The 24,668-nt window shown below is 36.2% G+C and overlaps 1 protein-coding gene across 18 annotated transcripts in view; it reads right to left on the reverse strand.

Moving 5' to 3' along the window:
- LOC106667682 (CUGBP Elav-like family member 1) overlaps window positions 1-24,668 on the reverse strand; it is a 661,474-nt gene that overhangs the window by 24,866 nt on the left and 611,940 nt on the right. For all 18 annotated transcript variants that reach the window (XM_024230661.1, XM_024230662.1, XM_024230657.1 and 15 more), the window contains one exon: window positions 1,007-1,132. In XM_024230661.1, the coding sequence (XP_024086429.1) occupies window positions 1,007-1,132 (126 nt within the window). The remainder of the gene's footprint in view (window positions 1-1,006; window positions 1,133-24,668) is intronic.

A 24,668-nucleotide genomic window follows, 5' to 3' on the forward strand; every position in this document is an offset into this window, starting at 1 on the left:
GAGCGGGATTCGAACCACGATCTTCGGCTTGATACCCTGCTGCTCTACCACTTGAGCTATCGTGACCTCGATCCACTCGGTCACCAACTTCCCATCTCAACCCCACCTTTTGAATTTTCCCTCCTTTTATCTATATTCCGTCTTTATTTATATTATAAAAATTTAAGATCGTAAAAAAGTCATTTAGTTTTTATATTTTACTAAGAATCATCAATACTTCTGGTTTTGACATAGTGTACAGAAGAAGAATTTATTCAAATCATTATTCCACCAGTTAACAAGTTCTTTTTATTAACTACTGTTCACAGAAAAAAATTAAGTTATAATTTTCTTTTTAGTTTGTGTGTTAAATGTTTGTGTCAGTGACACATTATTGAGTGACACAAATGATGTGACAGTGTAGTGGTTTAAAAAAAAATAGTTTAAAATATATCGTTTTAATAGTAGCTAAAGAAAATTTTGGTCCTTTAAATTGTTATTTAATGTCACCACAGTATTGCAAGGATTATTATTTGATCCGAGTTAATTTGGTGAATAGAGGAACAAAGTTTCCCTAAAATTTAAGCCATTTTGCAACAGATTTGGCAATTTTACTAGTAGTAATACTATTTTTTTAAGCTTTCATTTTTTTTTTAACAATTTGAACATTCCTTCCTAGTGCACATACAATTTTTATTAAATCCATCATTCTATCGGTTCAATCATTAATTAATTATTTATAATACATATATTAATTAGTTTTTCAGTCCAACCTTTATAGAGTAATATGGTTGATGAAAATGATCAATATATATATATATATATAGCAGTTTTGCTTGGCTCACCACGAAAGTCCATGTACCAAAAAAATTTATTATTTTGTCCACTTCCATTGGGCCTGGTTCATGTCAGTCGAAAACAGTAGTGTTTAGAGTATTCATATCAGGGCATCACACAAAAATATTAGAAAGTGTATATACAATAATATGTGAGTTCCCGTCAGTCAAATTGGTCCTGAAGGGCTTACCTTTACTCTGGCCAGCAGTGTCTCTTAAGACGGTACATTCCTCGATGGATCCATACATGTCGAACATTTGCCGCACATCATTTTCTGAGTATTTCTTGCTGAGCATCCCAACGAAGAGTTTCCTCTCTGAAACAAAAAGACATAAAAAATCAGTTCATTTAACAAATACCAATAAAATAGGCAAAAAAATTCAAAAAGTCCTTTAATAAGGAGAACCACAAAAGCCAAAACTCAATGAAACGCCCCTCCTTTTTGCCATTTTCTAGTCTTAATTTTATGTGTATTATATGATCTATTCGTTTGGAATGGGCTGAGTAAATAGTTTATACTAAAAGAAACGAATAACATTGGAAAAACTCCGAAAAAAGCAAATCTGCAAAATCCAAAACTAAATAATTTACTTCCTTTTTCCACTGTTATCAATATTTTGTGCATATTATTGCATATTAATTGCAATTCGTGTGAAGAAGGCTGAATAAATAGTTAAAGTTAAATACCTAAAGAAAGGCATAACAAATTGAAAAAGTCCTGAAATAAGCAGATTTACAAACGGACCCATGACAGTGGAATCCAATGGGAGATAAAAATACTTTATTGAATATACGGATGCCGATTCAAGATGATGCGAGGTCAGGTTTATAAATTCAAAAAGTGAAGTTGTACAAAAAAACACTCGAAGTAACGTGTGGTGATTAGTGACCGTTAATCGATAATAATTCAGAAATCATGAGATGCGGTCTGGTGTGATGTCGGTTTCAGAAAAACATTTCCTCAACAAGGCACGCAAAAATGGTACAATTACACAGAAGACAAACACTTTGAGTGAGTGGAAATACTTTGATTGAATATAAAAAATATATTTTTCATTGTATAAATTCACTTTTTTCCACATCCTAAATGTATTTGTTAAATGTAAACAATGTTTGTAAATCCCAGGCCCTGAAGATGATCTCCATAAAGATCGAAATATTGGTACGATAAAGAAAATGTTTTTCTGAAACCTACATCACACCAAACCGCATCTCACGATTTCTGAATAGTTAAACTCGAAGTAATGTTGTTACAAAAACAAAAAGGCAAGAAAGAAAGAAACGGAACAGAGTACATAAGTAAGAATTTCGACGACTCGCTGAAGAGGCTAGAATAACTAGACGTTGAACCGAACCGCATAACCCAAAAGAAAATGGCACATTTGTAAGGAAAAATAGGACACTTTTAGATACGGCCCGATGTCTATTGATAGTCTGGGCTTCCTCAGAGTTTCAGGGCAGAAACAGTAAATACTGCGAATTATTTTCGTAACGTTGCCTTTCAGAACGATTAGCAGGAAAAACATCTTCGAAGCGTGAACGGGAAAGAAACCTAACTTTAATAGTCTGAAGATATGTATTCTGAACAAAAGTCTATTGAGCAGATAGGATACAAGGGAAAGGAAAATCAGAACCTAGAAGAAAAGAAGGCATATTTTTAAAATACTCAGAATATTCTAAAGGTTACAGGGTATGGATCATTCATGATAACGTAGAAATAAGCCGCGATATAAAATTCGTTGAAGAGATCAAAAGTATAGACACAGCTAAATACATATCAATTTTGGAAGGTACTAATGAAAAGGAAAACGAGCTGTGAGAGGAAATATCATAACGACGTTAGACGATGTAGAAGAGAATGACGCTAAGAGGAAAATGGTCGAGAGGATGGGGCTGAAAAGGAAGGCAATGGAGGGACCGCTCAAACAGAAGCAAGAACCTAAACACCGAAAAACCGGAAATTGAGGAAGACGCAGAAAAATATTCAATGCGGCCAGTAATGTTAAATGTGGTATAACATGCGAGATTCCAGCAGAACATGCTTTGACGGGGACTGCTGCTGACGATTAGTTCCGAGCTATAGCGGACGAAGTAAGGTCAAATGGAGAAATAGTTATTGGATGCCGCATAATACTGAGAAACAAATGCAGAGAAGACGGAACCTTAGCAAGAAGAAAGGTAAGGTTAGTAGCAAAAGGATGCGGTCATGCAGCATAAAAGGGGCGTGTTGGAAGAGGCATAGTATGCTTAGGTTGGCGACTCGAGCCTAGTGAGTAGACCATTGGACAACGCTAGCGTCGTTGTGTGCAGTTAGTTGTGTTGATCTAAAGTGGCTCCATACATGTGGGATTCATCGATGCCGAGCAAAGGTTCGCCTCGAAGGTCGTGGGTTCGAATCCCGTTCGTGACACTGACTTTTTATCTCAACCAACACCTTTCATAAAGATTAATTAATTGAAAAAGTTAATTGGTCAATCAGACCACGAACTGTAATGGATTTTATATTAAACTGAAGTACATCTTCACGAAAGCACTCCGTGGCCATTTCATTTGTCGCGAAGAATCAAATAGATTATATGACATTTGAAAAATGGCAAAAAGGAAGGAAAATTCGAGAGGTGAGGTTGGGATGGGAAGTGTCCGAAGTCACGATAGCTCAAGTGGTAGAGTAGCGGCGTATCTAGCCGAAGGTCGTGGGTTCGAATCCCGCTCATGATACTGACTTTTTATCTCAAACAATACCTTTCATAAAGATTAATTAATTGAAAAAAGTTAACTGGTCAATCGGATCACGAAATGTAATGGCTTCTATTTAATCTTGTTTATTTTTCATTAATAAACGATTCCTAACTAGTATAGATGTATTAATTTACACGATAACAACATAGCATTGTTTTTGTCAGGATTGGATTGGCCAAACGCAACAGTTTTGGAGTTCCTCGATATTTCCTCCTATATAGTTCCTCCTTCGAATCATAAAAATCGAAACGAGGTTTGCGATGCGTGGAAACGCATCGAAAGTAGGATGGAGCATCGCTACTCTGTGACTGATTAAAAAAAAGAAGGATTAACTAATCTTTTGGAATCTGCCTTAAAAAAATCCAGGAGAGTGTCAAAAGCGGGGCAGGTGTCGATGGCTTAGTGAAACCATCTACCATCTCCTTTTCTTACTCTTTTCTTCTTCAATCAATTTGTAAGCCACTGTCCAAAACAGTAACCGCAGCTGAAGTAAAAACAGTTTCACTGCTGGCCACTACGATTAGTAGTAAGTTGAGGACTCGCACGGAACTTCGTACAACAAATACGTATTCGCTGTTTCCGCAACAACTCGGACGTTATACAAACCCCGCATGTGTGTATATGTAGGCACGCTATTTGGCGAATGCCAAGACGAGTATCTCTCTGAGACGTGGCAAACATTCAGCGACAATCGGCATTCGGCGAATACCGCATGTCTGGAGCCACCTTAAAAAAAAAGTCGCGTGTGATCGTCCCGTGCGTAGTAACTCCAAGTATTGTCTTATAATTAGTCTGTACCTTTGTTTTATCCAAATCATATATAGCGATTACCAAATCGATATAGAAAACTGGTTTCATAAAAGCCTACTTTCTTTTCGTACATCTAATAATTAGAATAAAATATTTACTGTAGGTTTAACATTTCATGAGATATTTAGGAGCTTTATAGAAAATGGTCAAAGGTTGAAATAACATGAAAAGTGAATATGTCAAATTAATTTGCTTAATAAATGATTTGATATGATTGATATGGGTGACCATATGGCCCTAGGCTTAGTGGTCCATTTTTAATTATCTTTCACTAGTAAATCATTTAACTCCTATTAACAAAAAGTTTACTGTTTCGAATAAATAATCAACTGGCGCTTTATACTAATTCAAGTCCTACCTGCACAAAATAAGGGTCTTTTTGGAAATAGGGCCCCCCTCATTATGTCATCTTTCTATTGTAGAAAACATGTTTTACTGTTTTTACATATTTATTCTGGGGCCAAAAATGTACAATATCGTTTATTAATTGATTGAACAAATCATTACCGATAATTCTGTGACGCCACAGAAATTCACACAAATATGAGTCTATCAAACTTCGTCTGTACCATGTTCTTTATTGTTCCTTGGTTTTGCTTGTGCCCGAAACGAGTCGATTCGTTGAGTATGGCTACGTGTGATGGGATCAACGAAATTTTTTGAATGATTCACAGTAAAGTGTTTGTAATTTTTTCCTGGTGTCTGTAATGCCGGTGTAGGATGCCCACATGTCCGATACAATGGTTGTACCTGGGTGAATACATTCTGATATTGTTTTCATTAGTGTTTCAGATATACTGTTTGACTTGAAGCATTCATTATCTTCTCGACATATACCTCCGAACACCCACTGATTAGGATAAATTCTACCAACGAGAAAAACTTGATTCGTCTATCTCAACTGTTTTACCCGGCCCTCCTATCTTTCTGAATTTTTTTAACAAATGATCTGCGCAAACTCTCTAAACATATTTTTCCAATTTGTAATAATATCGGTAGCTAATCCCAGTTCCTCTTGTCAAAATTTAGTAGTTGTATATTCCTTTGTCCAGCAGTATAGCAAAATCATAAATTTATTAAATTACTACTAAATGTTCTCCAAAAATGTACCTTTTCTTAATCCAAACGTTTGTTTGCAGGCTTTCACGTTACATCTCCATCTTTTCTCCTAGATACAGTCATTTGATGGTCATCAGAATAAACTCTTTCATTGTGCACAATCCCTTTACACTGAAGAAAGGAAATCGCTCTTTCCTTTGTATCTACTTGAGCTACTACATAAATAAAGGCATGGTTTTCTCTTTTTTCGATTGCAGGGCCGCTGGGATTCGAACCCGGGACCTTTACCTTACAGTGATGAGCGCCGTGTCAACGCCTAAACCTTTGCGGCCACCTACGCACCCGGTTTTCTCTTTAAGAATAGAAAATAAAACTTATATTACAAATTATCGAGACAAAAGTAGATATCAGTTTGTTGTCCTTCTACAACAGATAATGAGGGGTCCCTATTCCCAAAAAGACACCAAAATAATTTGAAGATGCGCCCGAAGGCTTTGTCCAAAAATAAGGTGTGCGGAGGGTGTATTGCTCGTACGACTCAGTGACGCACTAACGACATAAGGGGTTGGGGTTGGAAGGTCACTTAAGGGCGCATTCCACCCTTATCTCGTTCAAGGGCAGATTTCCCGATGCCCCCCCTGCTCGAAAATTCTCTGTGTATCGCACCGCAAACAGCCTTATCGCACATCCGGAGTATGGTTTTACCTCAAAAGAGAAACGCGTTAAAAAAGAATCCCCACCTGAAACTGAAACGCTCTTTAAAAGTAACAACGCTATTTTGCAATTTGTTACTTCGTTAATAGATAATGTTCTACCAGATGAATCGCGATACATTTCTACTATATTTATCACAAGGCTAAAAGGTAATATATCGCAGTTTAATCCGACTAGCCTCACTATGATGTGGTTAGTTTAATCTGTTTCACGTTTGAACAAGACACCCAGTGAAGGCGAAAAGCCGCATCGAAATTGTAAAAACATCAAAATGAATTAAACGCTAAAACGGGAAAACTTAATGATTGATGATTTTAATCCACCAGTTCTCACTGGTTTTGTCAAATTCGTTTGTGCTTTTAACACAACACACAAGTATCAGACTAAAACGTTCTATTTTTCGTAGTTTTATGAGCGAATAAATTAAAAAAAACCTAGAATAAATAACAAATTGAAACAAGCTTTATACATAGATTAAGGGAAAATACGACTCCCGAAAAATTGACAACTCGAAGGAAGGGCGAAAGAGTGGATCAGTAGAAACAACGTTTAAAAAAATTGTGACATGTCGGTTTATAGGGAAATTTATGCTAATAAAATCAAAGTCGTGTTTCATATCGACTTGGATTTAACGGTGAAGCACAATCGGCGTGAATATGGGCGAGGGAGCCGAGCTGAATGGTGTGAGTGAGTGGAAATAGCTGTCGTGGATTTTTATCTCAGTTGGCAGATCCAGCACTATTCACACCCCCCTCACGGTACAGCCGGGAATAGCGCGATTTTATTTCGACGGCTCACCGACTTATAGCTTCGACGAAACGATAGGTATAAATGAAATACCGCCATGGAGATCCCTGTGAAAGACCGGCGGAAATGTCAATTACACCATCGGATTTCATTTTACCGACGAACCGCGGTTGGGAAATTTCCGCACCAGGTTGATTGATAAAACCAAATAACAATGGGATTTCGTCGAGGAATTAAGGAATTAAAAAACCGGCGTAATTCGGTTAAATTTTCACCTAAGATAATAAAAATAGTTCCTACAAACGCTAATCCTATTTTTCATTTCTCTATCTAGTTGTTATTCAGGCATTAATCCTTCGACTCGGCTGAACTACTAATAGAACAACATTTAAGATTTTCACGATAGACTTTGTCTCAGCCTGTTTCGTAATAGGGTTTAAATTATCAACTTTTTGCTAACACGAAATTTGTACCTGCATCTAGAGATACAACAAACATTAAGACACGTACCCATGCATATTACATATATAATATCAAAAATTATAATGGTGAATGCTGGAAAAGGTAAATCGCACAATGACGACCTAACATAGTAGTTTTAAGTATATATCTTTGTCACTGACGTTTCAGACAGCGAGTTGACCAGTCGGGATTTTGTCGGACAAGTGAGTTAGTGTGAATACTTATGGAGTTATGGAATTTTGTATAACGGGAAAGGCAGCCGAACAAATAAATTTGGAGGATGGTGTGTAGGCTTTAAACCTCTTTCTAAGTCATTTACCCGTACATAATCTCGCTGCCAAGAGGAACTTTGTGATGTCAACATTATTTCCTTCCTCATATGTGACCTAGTTCCTTAAAAAGAAAGAACTGTTGATATAGTTCTTTTTCATCTTTCATAGGGCACTCTCGACACGACACGCAAGAATGACCCAATTACACAGAAGACAAACACTTTGAGCTCTGAAGATGATCTCAATAAAGATCGAAACGTTGGCACGATAAAGAAAATGTTTTTCTGAAACCTACATCACACCAGACCGCATCTCACGATTTCTAAATAAATATCTTTCATAAACTAAATCTCTAAAACTTTTAGATATACGTTAAGATTTAACTAAGAACCAACATTCACAAAGAAGTACAGCTCACTAAGAACTATAATTCACTTATAGTTCACTAAGAACTATAGTTCGTTTAAAAGAAATACTTGTTAAGATAGTTTGTTCGGGACTAGCTCTTTTGAACTTATTTAAAAATTTTTTATTTTTTACGAGGGTTCGTAACAGCAGAGGTTATATCAACCCTCGGGGTGCCGGTGCTTTTGAAAAAAGCCCATTTGTAAGTATGTCGAGTTCGAATGGCAGGGCCGCTGGATTCGAACCCGGGACCTTTACCTTACAGTGATAAGCGCCGTGTCAACGCCTAAACCGTTGCGACCACCGACGCCCCTTTGAACTTATTCGTTCAGCAACTGTATCTCTTCACATTTTTATACACAGTTATTCAGATATCGTGAGATGCGGTCGGGTGGTTTCAGAAAAACATTTTCTTTATCGTGCCAACGTTTCAATCTTTTATTGAGATCATCTTCAGGCCCTGGGATTTACAAACAATGTTTACATTTAACAAATACATTTAGGATGTGGAAAAGTGAACTTATACAATGCAAAATATATTTTATATTCAAACAAAGTATTTCTACATACTCAAAGTGTTTGTCTTCTGTGTAATTGTGCCATCCTTGCGTGTCGTGCTGAGAGTGCGAGTGAGATTTTGCTGTTTTATGTTTATATATGTTTGGTTTTGAAGGGGTGGGGAAGGAAGTCGGTATATAAAAGACAATTTTGTGTAAGGCCGACTTCCTAATCGGGAGGTTTTTATGAAATTTACGGTAACGGAAACGTATTTCATCTTTTACGAAAGGGATATGTAAATCTGTATGAGTAGTTTGGTTCGATACATAAAATGGAGCATCTAGTATTTTTCGTAGTATTAAAGACTGGGCAGTTTGAATACGGTGGATGTTGGAATGTTTGGCCGAACTTCACTCTTCCAGTCCGTAAGTCCAAATCGGCTTAACTATGGTGTTGTACAGCAGCCTTTTATTTTTGAGAGGTAAATTAGAACGTTTGCCAAGAAGTGCAAGAACAAAATATCGTGCCATAACCTCCTGACGTTTCAGTCGTGTGTGAGGATTCCACGTCAGGCATTTGTCGATGTACAATCCGAGGTACAGCACCTTGTCCGCAGTTGGGAGGGGAATACTGCTGAAGAAAACGGAGGGGGGATCTTTTTACGAAGAGTGAAGGTAATGTGGGTGGATTTGTCTGTGTTAAACTTTATCCTTTTCTTTTTACACGAAGACTCTAGTACTATGAGGTGTTGTTGGAGGTTTCGAGTGGAAATGACAAGGTCGGAGTTGCTAGAGAGAATTGCCGTATCGTCATGTGAATGTGAAGGTTTCGGGATGAGATGGCATGTCAGCTGTGGAAATCTGGTATAGTGTAGAGGCCAGAACGCTACCCTGAGGAACACCAGCATGGATAGGAAAATATGCAGACAGGGAATGGCCTTAGATGATTTGGAAGAATCGGTCAGTGAGGTAACTGTGCAGTACGAGATAGTAGGTGGATGGAAGGATGTCCTTGAGCATGAACAGCAGCCCCGGGTGCCAAACTCGATCAAAAGCTTGGCTTACGTCAAGAAAGGCTCCAGAACAGTACTGTCCCATCTCATGGGAGGAAAGCATAAAATCGAACTTCTTTTCTGCATGAAGCTCACAAGCTCATGAAGCTCATGTCTAGTCCGGCATTCTTACCCTGCGTCCTAACTTTCTCATAGGGTTATGAAACCCACATCCAGTTTTCCCATCAGCCCTGTTATCAGTATAATACAAGCGATTTTGATGGCATCAAAATATTTAATTCTTCTGTGATTTGTTGATTTACTGAATTCGGGTTCATAGAAAGAAGGTTAAGAATTGTTCTAATAGAAAAATTTAGATGTGAACTTTGACTCGCCTCGTTACGTAAAGAAGTCACACTCATTAAACGTTCATCACCTATAAAGAGCGAAAAAAAAAACGGTTTAGGCGTTTACATGGCACTCATCAATGTAATCCCCGGTTCGAAAGCAAGGTTCGACATACCCCACAACCCCCAAAAATGGGCTTTTTCAAAAACACCCCTACTCCGAGTGTTGATTGCTATTGCGAATCCTCGTAAACAGATTTTAAAAAATAATCGTCAGAAACAACATACGAAAACGGAATCCGTATAAGTACGAGTTATGTGTTGTTTATGAGGCAAACAAAAAGTACGTTCCTAACAGTATAATTTGTGGGAATTTCTAATAAAACTCCAGTAATTTCTAAAGGCTCAATTCACGTGCTATTTCTTGGATTTTAAGGGCTTGGGAATGGCAATACAGTTTTGATTTCATTATCTTCTCTACTTGGCCAAATCAATTAAATTATTATGGAAAAACAGTTGTCGACCGGAATGCATTGTGCTTCATGGCAACGCAGTTTAGTATTATTTCAATGACACGGCAAAAACGGTTGCATTTATGCTGGGACGTGCTGTCTCGCCAACAAGACACGCAGTTCATTGTTCTTCGGATTGCAATCTGAAACACCCAAAGAAATATGCGAATTTAGAAACGGGGGAAAACTATATTGAATTTTATCAAACCCAACGCATACTGTAAACGCAATTGTAAATATTTAACTTGATTTAAGTTCTGCTAAATCTGCATGTTGTGCTTTATACATATATTTAACTCGAAACGATTCTCGAAATAAGTTTAATGTTTAAAGGTTTGATTTTTTCTGTATGAATGTCATATTATATAAGATTCGTCTTTAGCAAAGATCCTGTAAATGTGAAAAAAGGTTTTATCCTGTCACGATAACAAAACAATATGTGTTTCTTTACGGATCTAAGTCTACAGACGATTTGTGCAAATCTCTCATATAAGAGACAAAAAACACAGTAACATCATTCTGGGACTTATATAAAATATATATTTACAATTTACAAGGAAATATTAACAAAAACCAATATGTCTGGGGATTCTAACGTAATTTTTAAACAAGCCTTCACAATATTATACTGTAAAAACGATGGATGTCTTCTTCAGCGAACCAAGTAGGTTGGACATTAGCATGCAGTTCGATTAGATTTAATCAAAAGTTTATACAGGGTTTGTTATTTTCAATTCTCACTAAATTTACAGTCACAGTTAAATATTGTTTCAAATAAACATGGAGATTTCACAAGTAAGCGACTAGAATACTTCAAACAAACTGAAATCATCGCCTGATTTTAACAATGGTTGAATGACAGTTTTCAAATTTTTGTTATACTTATTTATTTCGTTGTTTTATAAATCATAACTTTTTTCAATTAATTAATATTTATGAAAGATATTGGTTGGACAAGAAGATATACACTAAAGGATACCCCTTATCTATGAAGTTTGGTGATAAAATAATAACGGACGACTCTCAGGCATCTGAAAATTTTTGTGATATTTTTAAAAAGTATTTAAACCGTCCTCAAATTCATTGAGCTCTAGCTGGGTCCTTCCAACCCTTATTAACTGACAATTAATTAAGGTTTTTAGTTGAGATGAAAAGTCAGTGTCACGAGCGGGATTCGAACCCACGATCTTCGGCTAGATACGCCGCTGCTCTACCACTTGAGCTATCGTGACTTCGATCTACTCGGGCACCAACTTCCCATCTCAACCTCACCTCTCGAATTTTCCCTCCATTTTGCCATTTGAGATGGGAAGTTGGTGTCCGAGCAGATCGAAGTCACGATAGCTCTAGTAGAGCAAGCTAGAGTAGCGGCGTATTTAGCCGAAGGTAGTGGGGTCGAATCCCGCTCGAGTCACTGACTTTTTCACTATGTCAATCGGACCACGAACTGCAGTGGATTTAATAATTGAACTGAAGCATATCTTCACGAAAGCTCTCCGTGGCCATTTCATTTGTCGCTGAGAATCAAATAGATTACAGGACATTTGAAAAATGGCAAAAAGGAGGGAAAATTCAAAAGGTGGGGTTGAGCCGGGAAGTTAGTGTCCGAGTGGATCGAGGTGATAAAATAATAACGGACGATCGATAGCTCAAGTGGTAGAGCGTTGGTGTATCTAACCGAAGATCGTGGGTTCGAATCCCGCTCGTGACACTGACTTTTTATCTCAACTAAAAACCTTAATTAATTGTCAGTTAATAAGGGTTGGAAAGACCCAGCTAGAGCTCAATGAATTTGAGGACGGTTTAAATACTTTTTAAAAATATCACAAAACTTTTCAGAGGCCTGAGAGTCGTCCGTTATTATTTTATCACCAAACTTCATAGATAAGGGGTATCCTTTAGTGTATATCTTCTTGTCAATGAAAGACCACAAAGATCTGACACCGTCCTTAACAAATGCTCTGAGTATGGCAACGTTTTAGAGAATTCAGAGTGTGAACGATTTCTTAACTCGTTTAAGGGCTTTAATTTTCCTATTAACAAGATATATAATTAATTCCCTTGAAAACCAAATTGGAAATCGATTACTCAGGACAATACTCAAATAACACATTTCGTATGACCAAAGGTGACTCATAATCAAAAAGACAGTTAAAGAGAAAAGAAAGTTAAAAGTAGACGTAGAACATAAGAGCCGTTTCATTTTTATTATGGTTAGTCATAATTAATCATTATTAATATCAATGATAAACCACTGCCAGTCTGTCTTTTTGAAGATAGCCATCCGTCTTGGAATACAAGGCGGCAATATCTCAGATTTAAGTAGATCCATGTATCAACGTTTTCCCTCGTCGGCCAATGAATACAAACAACAATAACTGCACCCAGTCCCAGTTGGCCTTCCTCGTTCCAATTCGCCGGTAACGGGCATTTCGCCAGGGATGAACGATTTGATTAATTATCCACATTTGTGGCTTTTTTTAAAAACAGCAGTATACACTATATGCTGTAGTACACTACATCTATCTATCTATCTATATATGTGTGTATATATATATATATATATATATATATCGTCAGCATTTACAAAAAAAAAAGAGATTTCAGGAATTTGTGGCGTCCGTTTTCATATCTGTCATCTGTCTAGGCGGGCCTTCGGCTCTCGCTACGATACTCGTTTCCCGCGTTTTTAAGATTTTGAGGCACTAACAGTCAATAGACGCAAAAACTACGTTAACACTCTATTGTCTCAAAAATTATTGAATCGGTTATAGTTGCAAAACTACAGAATTGGTTTCGCTGATGTAAAGATAGGAAGATATAAACTTCACCGTTGTATCTTTACCATAGGCACCAGTGGTGTAGGTAGGAAAACGAACTGTAGGTAAGTAGCCTGACTGTTCTATTTACCCAAACGATCAGAATTGAGAAAAGTGTTCCAAGTGAATGTTCATTTAGTGTACAACGTTAAAGTCTACAAAAACCGATTTTGTTTTACGGTACGTACGTAACAATTATAAATTATGCAAAATATTAATAATCATTGTTTTACTACGTCAATTTAAACTAAATGTTATATAGTGCTGTTGGTTTGCCAATTGGATTTATTAAAATTCTGAATTTTATAAAATGTGAAGTTACGAAGTTCCGTAATGTTCAGTTTTTTATTGTTTTGTAATTGAGATGATTTTGCTGTATTATGAATTATGTTTACCTTTATCTTATGTTCTGATTTTCTACCCAAGCTATTGTAGAGTTGCTTTTGGAATTGTACATTGTTGATTTTAAAATCCCACGAAAACGACAAAATATTGCCCGTCGCACAAATATTGCCGAGAGAATACGCGACGAAAGACAAAATACAGTAGAAAAAGTAACAGGACAATAAAGTAACAAAATAGATTTCATATGTCACACTTACGTGCTACTACTGAATCATCACATCACGAAGCAAGTCGAGTAAGGATTAGAGAATTAAGACAATCTTTGCCTTGTTGTGATCAAAATGAAGTTTGACAAAACGCATGCGAATGAATCGATTAAATCAATAGGTAAAACTTATCACATTGCATTTCAGTATAATTCAGATACTGAATATAGCTTGCATCCTTGTTGTGGTTGGTGAAGGTTCAAATAAAGTGTAAACACGTTTAAACTTTAAATTAAGTTCAGACAATGTAGCCGTAGAAGAGATCCAACCACTGCCTATTCATCCAGTTCTTTGATGATCTAGGATTCACCAGTGTGCTGTAAGCACAGAACGGGAGAAGCAAGCTCTTGAAGGGCGGATTGTAATACACACCCGGATTACTACATCTACAATCTACATCTATCATCCCCTATCGTGATCAGAAATATTGAGCTATTGCTTTATGCATACTGACTGTCTATACGACTCTCCATTCTCAAGAATCCACAGATATGCATTGAACACTCACAAAATCTATAAATCACAAAATATTTCTTTGAAAACAACACTTGCCCAAATTCATGGTAGTGGCAAGTATTCGCTGCTATCAACATAATTTTTTTTATTTATTTAGAAATCGTGAGATGCGGTCTGGTGTGATGTAGGTTTCAGAAAAACATTTTCTTTATCGTGCAAACTTTTCGACCTTTATTGAGATCATCTTCAGGGCTCAAAGTGTTTGTCTTCTGTGTAACTGTGCCATTCTTGCGTGTCGTGTCGAGAGTGCCACACGACACGCAAGAATGGCACAGTTACACAGAAGACAAACACTTTGAGCTCTGAAGATGATCTCAATAAAGATCGAAACGTTGGCACGATAAAGAAAATGTTTTTCTGAAACCTACATCACACCAGACCGCATCTCACGATTTCTAAATAAATATCGATTAACGGTCACTAATCACCACACATTTTTTTTAATAATAACGTCAAATATAATTTCAGAATTATCAGTTTTGGTTAATTTTTTTAAGTTAATAGTTTCTCTTTGTATAAATGTTCTTACTTTTCTTTCATAGATCAATCGACTATTTGTAAATAAATAAAATAATATACAGCAAGTGCCTTCAACAAGTTTTTGTATGGATAAAAATACGTTTAAGACGTTTTATTAAGTTCTACATAATATACGTCTTCAAGAAGCAAACCAATTTACTTTTTTATAAAACCTTTAAACTGAGCGCTCAATTTTTTTTCTGTACTCCTTATATGCATTAACAAGTTACATTAAAAAGTTTTCCAAAAGTAGTTAGGTTTGCATCATGTTTTTGTTTGAATAATTGAATTTTTAAATTTGTTAACCAAATGAGATTATACCGTTTTTCTAGGAAATTGAAGTGCACTGAAATTACTATCAGAATAGACTTGATGTTCGTAATAAAACAAGCATCTATTTGTTTTTTCCATATCGTTGAACCATTATGAATTTTGATTTATTATAAGTTGGAGGTCGGTATTTTAAATTTTGTAATCAAATAAAAATAAAACAATTCTGTAATCACTTTTATGCCATCTGCTCCTTAAATTTAATTAATTACAATTAGGCATTTAATCGTTAATGAAAACAAACAAAATTTTCTAATTTTTCTACGGAAATTGAAGTTAGAAGTGGTAGAAATAACAAATTTATAAGAAAAGATTATTTAATACTACGATTTCAACAAGATTATAAGTTAAGAACAACAGTTTCAATTGTTTTATGTTTTTATTGCATTTTAATATTTTTTTATTTATTAAAACTGAATCGTTTAAATTGAGGATAAAAACAGACCGAGTCTTTAACATTATTTACTGTACAGAAAAGGTTTACTTTCCCAAAACTGGAAAAACAATACGTCCATGTATACGTACTGATGTTTGTTTTTTCAATTCCATATCTACCGTTAGGTAAGAAACAGTGAGATCTCTTAAAAATACATCAGATATAACGAATTATTCTGAAAAGTTTGTGAAAGAAAGAATTTCGCCATTTAAACCTTCACGACAGGTCACACACTATTTTTAAACTATATACGATTCCTGAAATTTATAGAAATAGTAACTGGTACAAATTGGATGAACTTAAACCAAAGTATAGAACAACTGCGAAAACTTGCAAGGAGTTGGAAAGTGACTGAATGTGTGAGTAAAAAAAAATGAGAGAGAGACAACATGCAGAGAGTCATAGCCTCAAGGGCCGAGTGTCGGCGCATATATTAATATTTGCGTAATTTTATGCATCCCAAGTGATCATGCTAATTTTTAAACAAGTATTATATATCTGGTACAAATTATTTCCAATATTTACAGAGCGTAGCATCTCCGTAAAAAATAGGAGTCATGAATTCTGGATTTCAACATGTTTTCTTGAGGAAATTTTTCAGTTTTATGAAAAAAAAAAAAGCTATTTACGCTATTTGAAAACCCGTCTATAGAATGTTTTGACAGAATTCCCCCCCCCCCAAATTACCTTAGTTATAGATTATTCGATTTTTTTTACTGATATGTCATTACCAATGATTCGATCAGTGAGTGGGTTGCAATTTTATTCCACTTTGTCGTAATCTACAAATAATAATAATCTAATAATTTCAAATTTGTTATATAATTAACATATTATGTTTTGTTTCTTTAGATTAAAATAGTTTATCAATTTTGTTTGCAATGTAACAAGTGTTTCTATATATTTAAATAGTGACTGCCTCAGGTGCAACAAATTAAGTTCCTTGAGGTTTCATTAAACACAAAGGGGGTCCTGGAATGCACACCTCGGAAACATTTGTGATAAAAGCATGCAACTGATAAATCAATTGTCAAATCAACCAGAGTCCTCAGGGGAATTTCGCCAGGAGCCTTGCGGGTGTTGTTACACGACGGTGCTTTCGTTCCCTTACTCACTTGCGCTCTCCCAATTTGGTATGAAGGCTTAAAGGAAACTCTAATAAGAAAGATATCCTCAAAGCTCAAAGACAGTTCTTATTGAGAATTATCGAAGGATAACTTACAATTTCATACAATAGCCGGTATCCACCCGATTGATTTAAAGATGGCACAAATGTTCAAAAATTATAAAATTGTCAAAGAGATTGACGAGAAAATTGTGCTGGCTGCATCCTGATTTAGTTCCTGCGATAAAACCACCTAATAATCAGGAGAGATCGGACTATAAGTTGCAAATTTACACTGAGCTGGAAGAGAAATGATCAAGTTTGGAGTACTTTCATCGTTTACCTATATGGACGACTAATCCAGGAAGGAAAATACAGACTGCTCCAATAATCAGGCGGGGATACTGGCCATCTTGAAGGCAATGGAGTGGTTAGCACAATGTTTCTTTTGTCCAACAATTGTGAGGACAGATTTGCATGTGGCATTGGACTCGATTGCGGACCAAAGAAACCACATGCCCTAGTTGAGCGCATTCGGCGTTTACTCATCCGGACACAGAATGTTAGAATAAACGCGGTATTCGGCAAAGTAAAGGCCCAAGTGGGCGAAGAGGGCCATGAGAGAGCCGATAACCTGACCAAAGCGTCCAAAGACTCATATTGCCAGAATCCTTCAGAATGGCCGCGAGGACCTACGTAGAAGCCCTGGTGACCAAGGATGTTTTGGAGAGATAGGAGCAACGTCGGTCTGCGCCTGCTATGGAACAGCACGCAAAGGCGCTCTTTTCCACCATGTCCTCCAGGTTAAGGAGAGTGTCGACCTAACATGAAATAACCCAAGCTCTCTCTGGCCATGGAAGGAATAGAGGGTATCTTTATCGATTTAACATTATAGAAGGTTCAGAATACCCGTGTGATGTGGCGACATGCCAGACTTGGGACCACATGTTGTTCACCTGCAAAACATTTGAAAAAGGGAGAGTCTTTTGCTTGCTTCATCTAAAAATTGAGTATAAGCCGACGCAAATTCTGGCAGGGCATGGCAGAATCGATTCTACATCATAAACAGTCCTGCTCGCTCATGCAGTAAGGCACTACCTAAACCTGTGAACCTTTGCTGCAGTGTAGGGTGAATCAAGGGTTACGATGGCCTCCGGCAATGTACCAGTTTCTGCCGAATTTTGTGAACATAGTGAATGCCATTTTTATTTGTCTGAACAATTAAAAATTTTTCATTCAAATGTTGAAAGTCTTCTTTTGTGTTTTGAAATGAGTTTGGCTACTATTGATTTATTATTTTATTATTCGCCTTCATATTGTTTTTTTGTAATTATTTTTTAATCGATGGAAAATATTAACATTTAACCACAGTAATACAGTTATATATAATTATTCAAACTCGAGGAATGAATATGAAGGTAAACAAATAAATCGAGTTTCATAATTTTTGCCAAATCACATCTCCATTCCATTTATTAATAACACTTGATTACGGAATAAATTTTTTGTTTTCAGAAGGCGTCTGTAATCTCAGGATATCTACCCAATGCCCAAATGATCTATGAGCGAAGTCTGACTACGGGATTGGTTAATCTTTCGGCTTGCTTCAATCATTCTGACCGAGCAGTACATCCATCCATATTTCAACCACCGTCGACAATCAAAGAAATGGGAAAGCACTGCCACTGACGTCTGTTGCAAATGGGAAATCGTTTTCGATCTTTCGAGTTAATACACTGAGACTACTTTCAATTAAAATATCTTACTTTTTTAAACATCTATGTCTTTTTATATTCTTGAAATAGTAGTTTATTGTTTAAACTTGGTACACCATCTGGATATATGCTATCATCATATATCATATTCCAGCTGTTGTTCTTGATTAACTCTCTTTCCTTTCATAATAATAAAGCCGCAGGGAAATGAGAAAATAAGACTTTATTACGTTCTACCTCAAAAAAAGGAATGAGTTCAATTAAATAAAGAGGATTTTTTTACGAATAAACACATTTGGTGTGCACATGTACGATATATATAAAATCTCGAGAATTACCCACCTCAGGTGTGGCAGTCTGATCCGTCCAGCTACTGAGGGTGCTATCTACAGCTAGGTCAATTTAGTGCCCAACGCATGCAGTTCCTAGATCTATTTACATATCATTCACTCAGTTAGGATGGTGGAGTACTGATATTCATCTATCAACCTTTAAACCTTTTATACTAAGCTAGTTGAGGGTCGATGGGGATACTAAATATTTCGCTATCGGCCCTCTCACACCACACAATCTCGCCAATAAATACATTCACTCCTAACACAAGCTAGTCTACTGCCTCCTCTAAGAATCGAAACAGGGCTCCTAGATACTCGTTGCCATGTTCAAGCACCCCAATTGTTATATCGGGCGGCATTCTTACACGCCCTCTATACGGAGCCAAGAAATTGCACCGCTCAATCAGGTGGGACACACCAGACAAACTTTCCTTACATGCCGGACACATATGTGGGCTTTGGTCAACCTTGCAAGGTCTATCCTTAATTGTGGTTAGTATGACCCTCCTACGAGTCAGAACCTCCGGGTTACCTATAGAAAACAGTGCTCTTGATACGCGAGTATGCTTTTACAATTTGATTAGAATTAGAATATTTCAATCCTCGATAGTCTGGAAGAAAAATATGTTTCATTACATAAATAATTAAAAACTTATTTTTTATAGGAATATAAATTACAGGAGTATTGGACTTTTTTTACGTATGTTATAACAAAGATAAGTGAAAACACAATGTTTGCTAAAGGCGTATGTAACCTGGCATAAATTGAATTTTCAACTATAAGGTGACCTGAACCCCGGGGTGCCGGTGTTTTTGAAAATGATCACCATGTCAACGCCTTAAGCCGGGAACACACTTGCCCGATGCAACGCTATGCGACGCTACCGATGCAAATTCAAATTCCATTTTTCCCATTGTATTACCCCCGTGCACATCTGCCCGATGCTATGCTATGCTACCCTACCCTACTCTAGCTCTGCGATCCCCAGTGTCCAAATTTTCGTCGGGTCGCATCGAGTACAGTCGAAGACAAAAGAACCGGACACTCATATTTTTATTGAAACTACATATATTATTGTCGTTATATTAATACAAACTTATTTTAATATAAACTAAATTAACCGAGATCAAAAATTCATTAGTTTTTATTTAAAAAAATTTATTTTAATGGTTTGGTAGAAAATTGATCAAAACACCGGAATACCATTTTTTGATATAATGAATTTAACTAACAATTTATTACACGGTATTGTTCATAAAATTTAACTAACAATTTATTTCATGGTTTTTCTCACACAATTACACCATTTTCGTCGAGTAGCGTCAGAACAGGACACTAATCTTTTTTGTAGTTTATTTCAAACTATGTATATGTAATTTTGTCGTTATATTAATTACAACATTCTTATTTTAATATAAACCAAATTAAACGAGGTCAAAAACTCATGAGTTTTTATACAAATTATTTAATAATAATGGTTAGGTAGAAAATTGATCAAAACACCGGAATAACTTTATTGAAAACAATTAAATTTAACTAACAATTTATTACATGTTTGTGCTCATACAATTTAACTAACAATTTATTTCATGGTTTTCCTCAAAATAATGCATTAAGAACAAAGGAGGCGTTGCGATTGTGATATGATTTGTGATACACGGTGTGTGACTGTACGTGGCGTGCGCTTGACTTCGCATAGATGTGCACACCCGCAAAACGTGGCAAGGCGTCGGGTAGCGTCGCATAGCGTTGATCGTGTGTGTTCCCGGCTTTAAACGTTGCGGCCAGTGACACTCTAGTTTTGTTTCCTGTTTTATACAGTTCCATTTGGTTGAAGTACGAACATTTTTACCAAAACGCATAGGTCTTTTTAAAAACATCAGTTTTCCAGGCAGCTAATGTTTGATTAAAATATTTGTCTAGGCCCGCGAAGAGGCGAACGTGCCAGGAGTATTTACATAACGCGGATCTAACTGAAAACCATTTATCAGATTAATTTACACATTTTTCTGTTAGCTTTCCAGGAAGCATAACCATATAAGAGAATATTCTCAAAAAAACTGACGCTAGGTGGGTTAAATGTTGCGCCTAAGCGGATTTCTAATACAATGAAACCATAAAGCTCGGTTAAGACATCTTTTTAAGCCCGGGCCGGAAAGACAATAATGAGAAGCACTCTTTTAAGAGGATGAAAGATTTTATTTATGGGAAGTCAGAGCAAGAGTTGTAATACATCTGTGCACGTGAGCATGCATAATACACCCGGTAAGCAAAGCCTTGGCACATCTCTTTTATCCCTTTACTCGCTTTTTTGCTTCTATCCCGGCTCCAACTATCGACATCTACTATCATGACATTTCCATAGAAGCACATTTTCCAACGCGTTTACCATGGTGCTACTAATATTTTTCAAGTTGATCCTATTTGGTCGAAAAAATGTGCCTGTCATTGGCTACTAGGAAAGTAAAACCATCTGACGAATAAACCCTTAAAATATTACTAAACAAAAAGTAACGGTAGAAGATATATACTAAGGGCAGAAAAGAAAACCATTCAGGAAATAAGCGGATTTATTCAAAAATAATATATATTGTGTTGCCAATTAAATAATAACATTAATAACCAATGATTAGGAATTCGTTCTGATAAACTGTTGGCTGAAAGAAATTTAAGACATTTTGAGATTTATTATCCTTTTTATGAACGTTATTGGCCCAAAACTGCAATAAAATTAAAAAAAAGCAAATGTTTATACAGTTTATTTATTACTTTTGTTAGATATTCGGTCGTAAATCATTGCTTTCGATTAATACGGCGGTAAAAACATATTTATAGTTTAAAAATTACTTTTAGCTAGTTTCAAGTATTTTAAATATTATAACAAAGAGTAATGTAAATTTAAAAAAGTAATAAAATATACAGTATATAATTATATAAATTATGGTACAAAGACTCAATCGGATGTCGAGTTTAGGGGTAACTTGACAGTCTTGACATTCTATGTTATGGAGGAATGGAGGATAATTTGACAGAGACAGTACTATCAACCGAGTTGGATGTTAGACCTACGTTCTTCAATTAAATTATAAATAAACAATTTAATAAATAAAATTATCATAAATCAAAATAAGCGTCAATTCAATATTTAAATGAAATAAACAATTAATTATGACAAAAACTTTATTTCGTGTCAAACGCCATTACGATATGACTATTCTTGAGAAATTAATATTTATGAAAGGTATTGGTTGAGATAAAAAGTCAGCGTCACGAGCGAGATTCGAACCCACGATCTTCGGCTGGATAAGCCGCTGCTCTACCACTTGAGCTATCGTGACCTCGATCCACTTGGAGACTAACTTCCCATCTCAACCCCACTTTTTGAATTTTCCCTCCTTTTTGCCATTTTTCAAATGTCGTGCAATCTATTTGATTCTCGGCGACAGTTGAAATGGCCACGCAGAGCTTTAGTGAAGGTATACTTCATTTTAACTTATTCAATTCACTAGTTTTCGTGGTCCGCTTGACCCATTAATATCTTTCAATTAATTAAGGTTTTTAGTTAAGATAAAAAAAGTCAATGGCACGAGCGGGATTCGAACCCACGATCTTCGGCTATAGCTATAGCGGCTTGAACTATCGTGACTTCGATCCGCTCGGACACCAACTTTCCATCTCAACCTCACCTCTCGAATTTTCCCTCCTTTTTGCCATTTTTCAAATGTTGTCGAAGTCACGATAGCTCAAGTGGTAGATTTATTTAAGCGTATTTAGCAGAAGGTCGTGGATTTGAATCCCGCTCGTGACGCTGACTTTTTTATCTCAACCAATACCTTTCATAAATATTAATTAATTGAAAAATGTTAATTGGTCAATCGGACCACGAACTGTAATGGATTCTTAATAAATACGACTGTATGTATTTCGGTTAATGATTTTAGCGAAAAAAATTACTCAATCCAGTTTTGGGACGGACTAAAATTAATTATTCCATGCATAATGCATGATTATGAACTGAATTCATGTCCTTACTCGTTATTATTTACTACGAAAATTAACCTCGCTAAATGTAATAAGTATGAAGCACAAAACCGAAATTCTTTAGGACGTTCACGACTGTCTAGGACGATAAAGTACGACTGGTCGTCAGCCAGAAACTGTCAATGTTGAGACCCGAAGCAGCTTATTTATACTTCTCGACTCTATCTCGTTTTAATGTCAAGCTTCTCGGTGTCAGCAGAACTAATTTGCCCATTACTATTTTTTAAGCAGGCGAACCATTAAACTGACGATCGACACGACTGCTACATGACGATGAAGGAAACTATCTAAAAAATTGTAAAATTTAACACTGTGCTACTTACATGTAATTGGTTATTAATTATATTTAATCTTTTTTGAAAATTTGGATCAAACACATAGTCTGAACATGTATAAAAATACGAACTGTGAGTAAGATCCAACTTTTCAAAAAAATATTAAACAACATACTCACCCCACCTTTATCATTTCAATTAATTATATTTTTCCACTATTCCCCTAGAAAGAAGTAATGATCTGTTTTTTAGTATTAGCATCTGCTCATAAAAGACTATCCATGAAATGCAAGTGATTTTAAGGTATTAGCCGATAAAATGTTTTAAAGATACTGAGGCCGTCGGTTCCCAAAATAAGGTAAAAGCGCTCCTCTTGGTAAAGAGTTATTGCCCTCTCAACTCATTGCTAAACCCAGAGGAGTTGAAGGAGTTCTCTGGATGGTCAGCTAATAAATTTCTTATAACATTCTGTAAAGCATCTATATTCTGCTCAAAAAGTACTCTGCTTTGGTAATTCACAAAAATGTTTTGTGTGTTATACCAATTATTTAATTTGACCATAAACTTAAATTTCATCAACATATTGATAACCTAATTAGAAGAATCAAGAAGCTCTTCCATAAATTCAAAATTCTGAAATAAATATTAACTCAAAATGTATTGAAAAATGATTATTATGCTCTCTGGCTCTCTATATTAGTATATGCAAGTTTGTTATATATTGCATGTAAGTTTATTATATTACTATGCATTACAATTCTCTGCTAAAAAAAAAAAAATTATATTGGACCTAGAACACAACCGTAGAAGAAATAGAACATTTCAACGAAGACATCACACGGGTATCATTCTTACAGAACAGTGAACACAATAGATCATAAAGAGCGCATTATAAAAATAGGCCTAAATTAATCAAGGTGAAAGAGCGAAACATACCGGAAACCAATATTATATAAGGCAAACTAAAATATCATTTATTATTATGAAATTATTCTTGTCCGCAGAGAAATGACCTGTACTATGGGCGTTTCTGGGGGCCGCGGTAGCCGAGTGGTTAAGGCGTCAGACTCTCGGCTATTAGATCCCGCGGTCGTGGGTTCGATCCCCACCGTCGCCTCTGGACTTTTTCTGACGCCTAAGGGGACCGGTGGCCGCAATTGAAAGAAATTGACACGGCACTCATCAATGGAAGGGACGGGATCGGATCTCAGCGACCCTGAATTTGGTCCCAACCCCCTTCAAAAATGAGTTTCTTCGATGGAAGAACACCGGTACAACGGGGGCTCAAGTTCACATTTGTGTTGCAAGCCCTCCCCCAAAATATGGAGCCGGGGATAAAGTACAATAAGCTGTACAGCTCAGCTGCAGTACTCAAGAGGGAACTCCTCCAGTCCCTGGTATCCATTAAAAAAAAAAAAATCCGATCTGTTCTACCTAATCTGTACGTTTCGTTCTGTTGTTTCCCTTCGCCAATGACAAGAAAACATCAACCAAAAATCTAATTAAATGTTTTTTGTTAGAATTCTCCGGAAAAGCTTGAGAGACATCATCTGACATTTAGACCTGATTTTTCTAACCATTTGCCGTTTTTAA

The sequence above is a fragment of the Cimex lectularius genome, unplaced genomic scaffold (genome assembly GCF_000648675.2).
Source record: "Cimex lectularius strain Harlan isolate CLEC.00 unplaced genomic scaffold, Clec_2.1 scaffold70, whole genome shotgun sequence".
Taxonomy (NCBI): Eukaryota; Metazoa; Arthropoda; class Insecta; order Hemiptera; family Cimicidae; genus Cimex; species Cimex lectularius.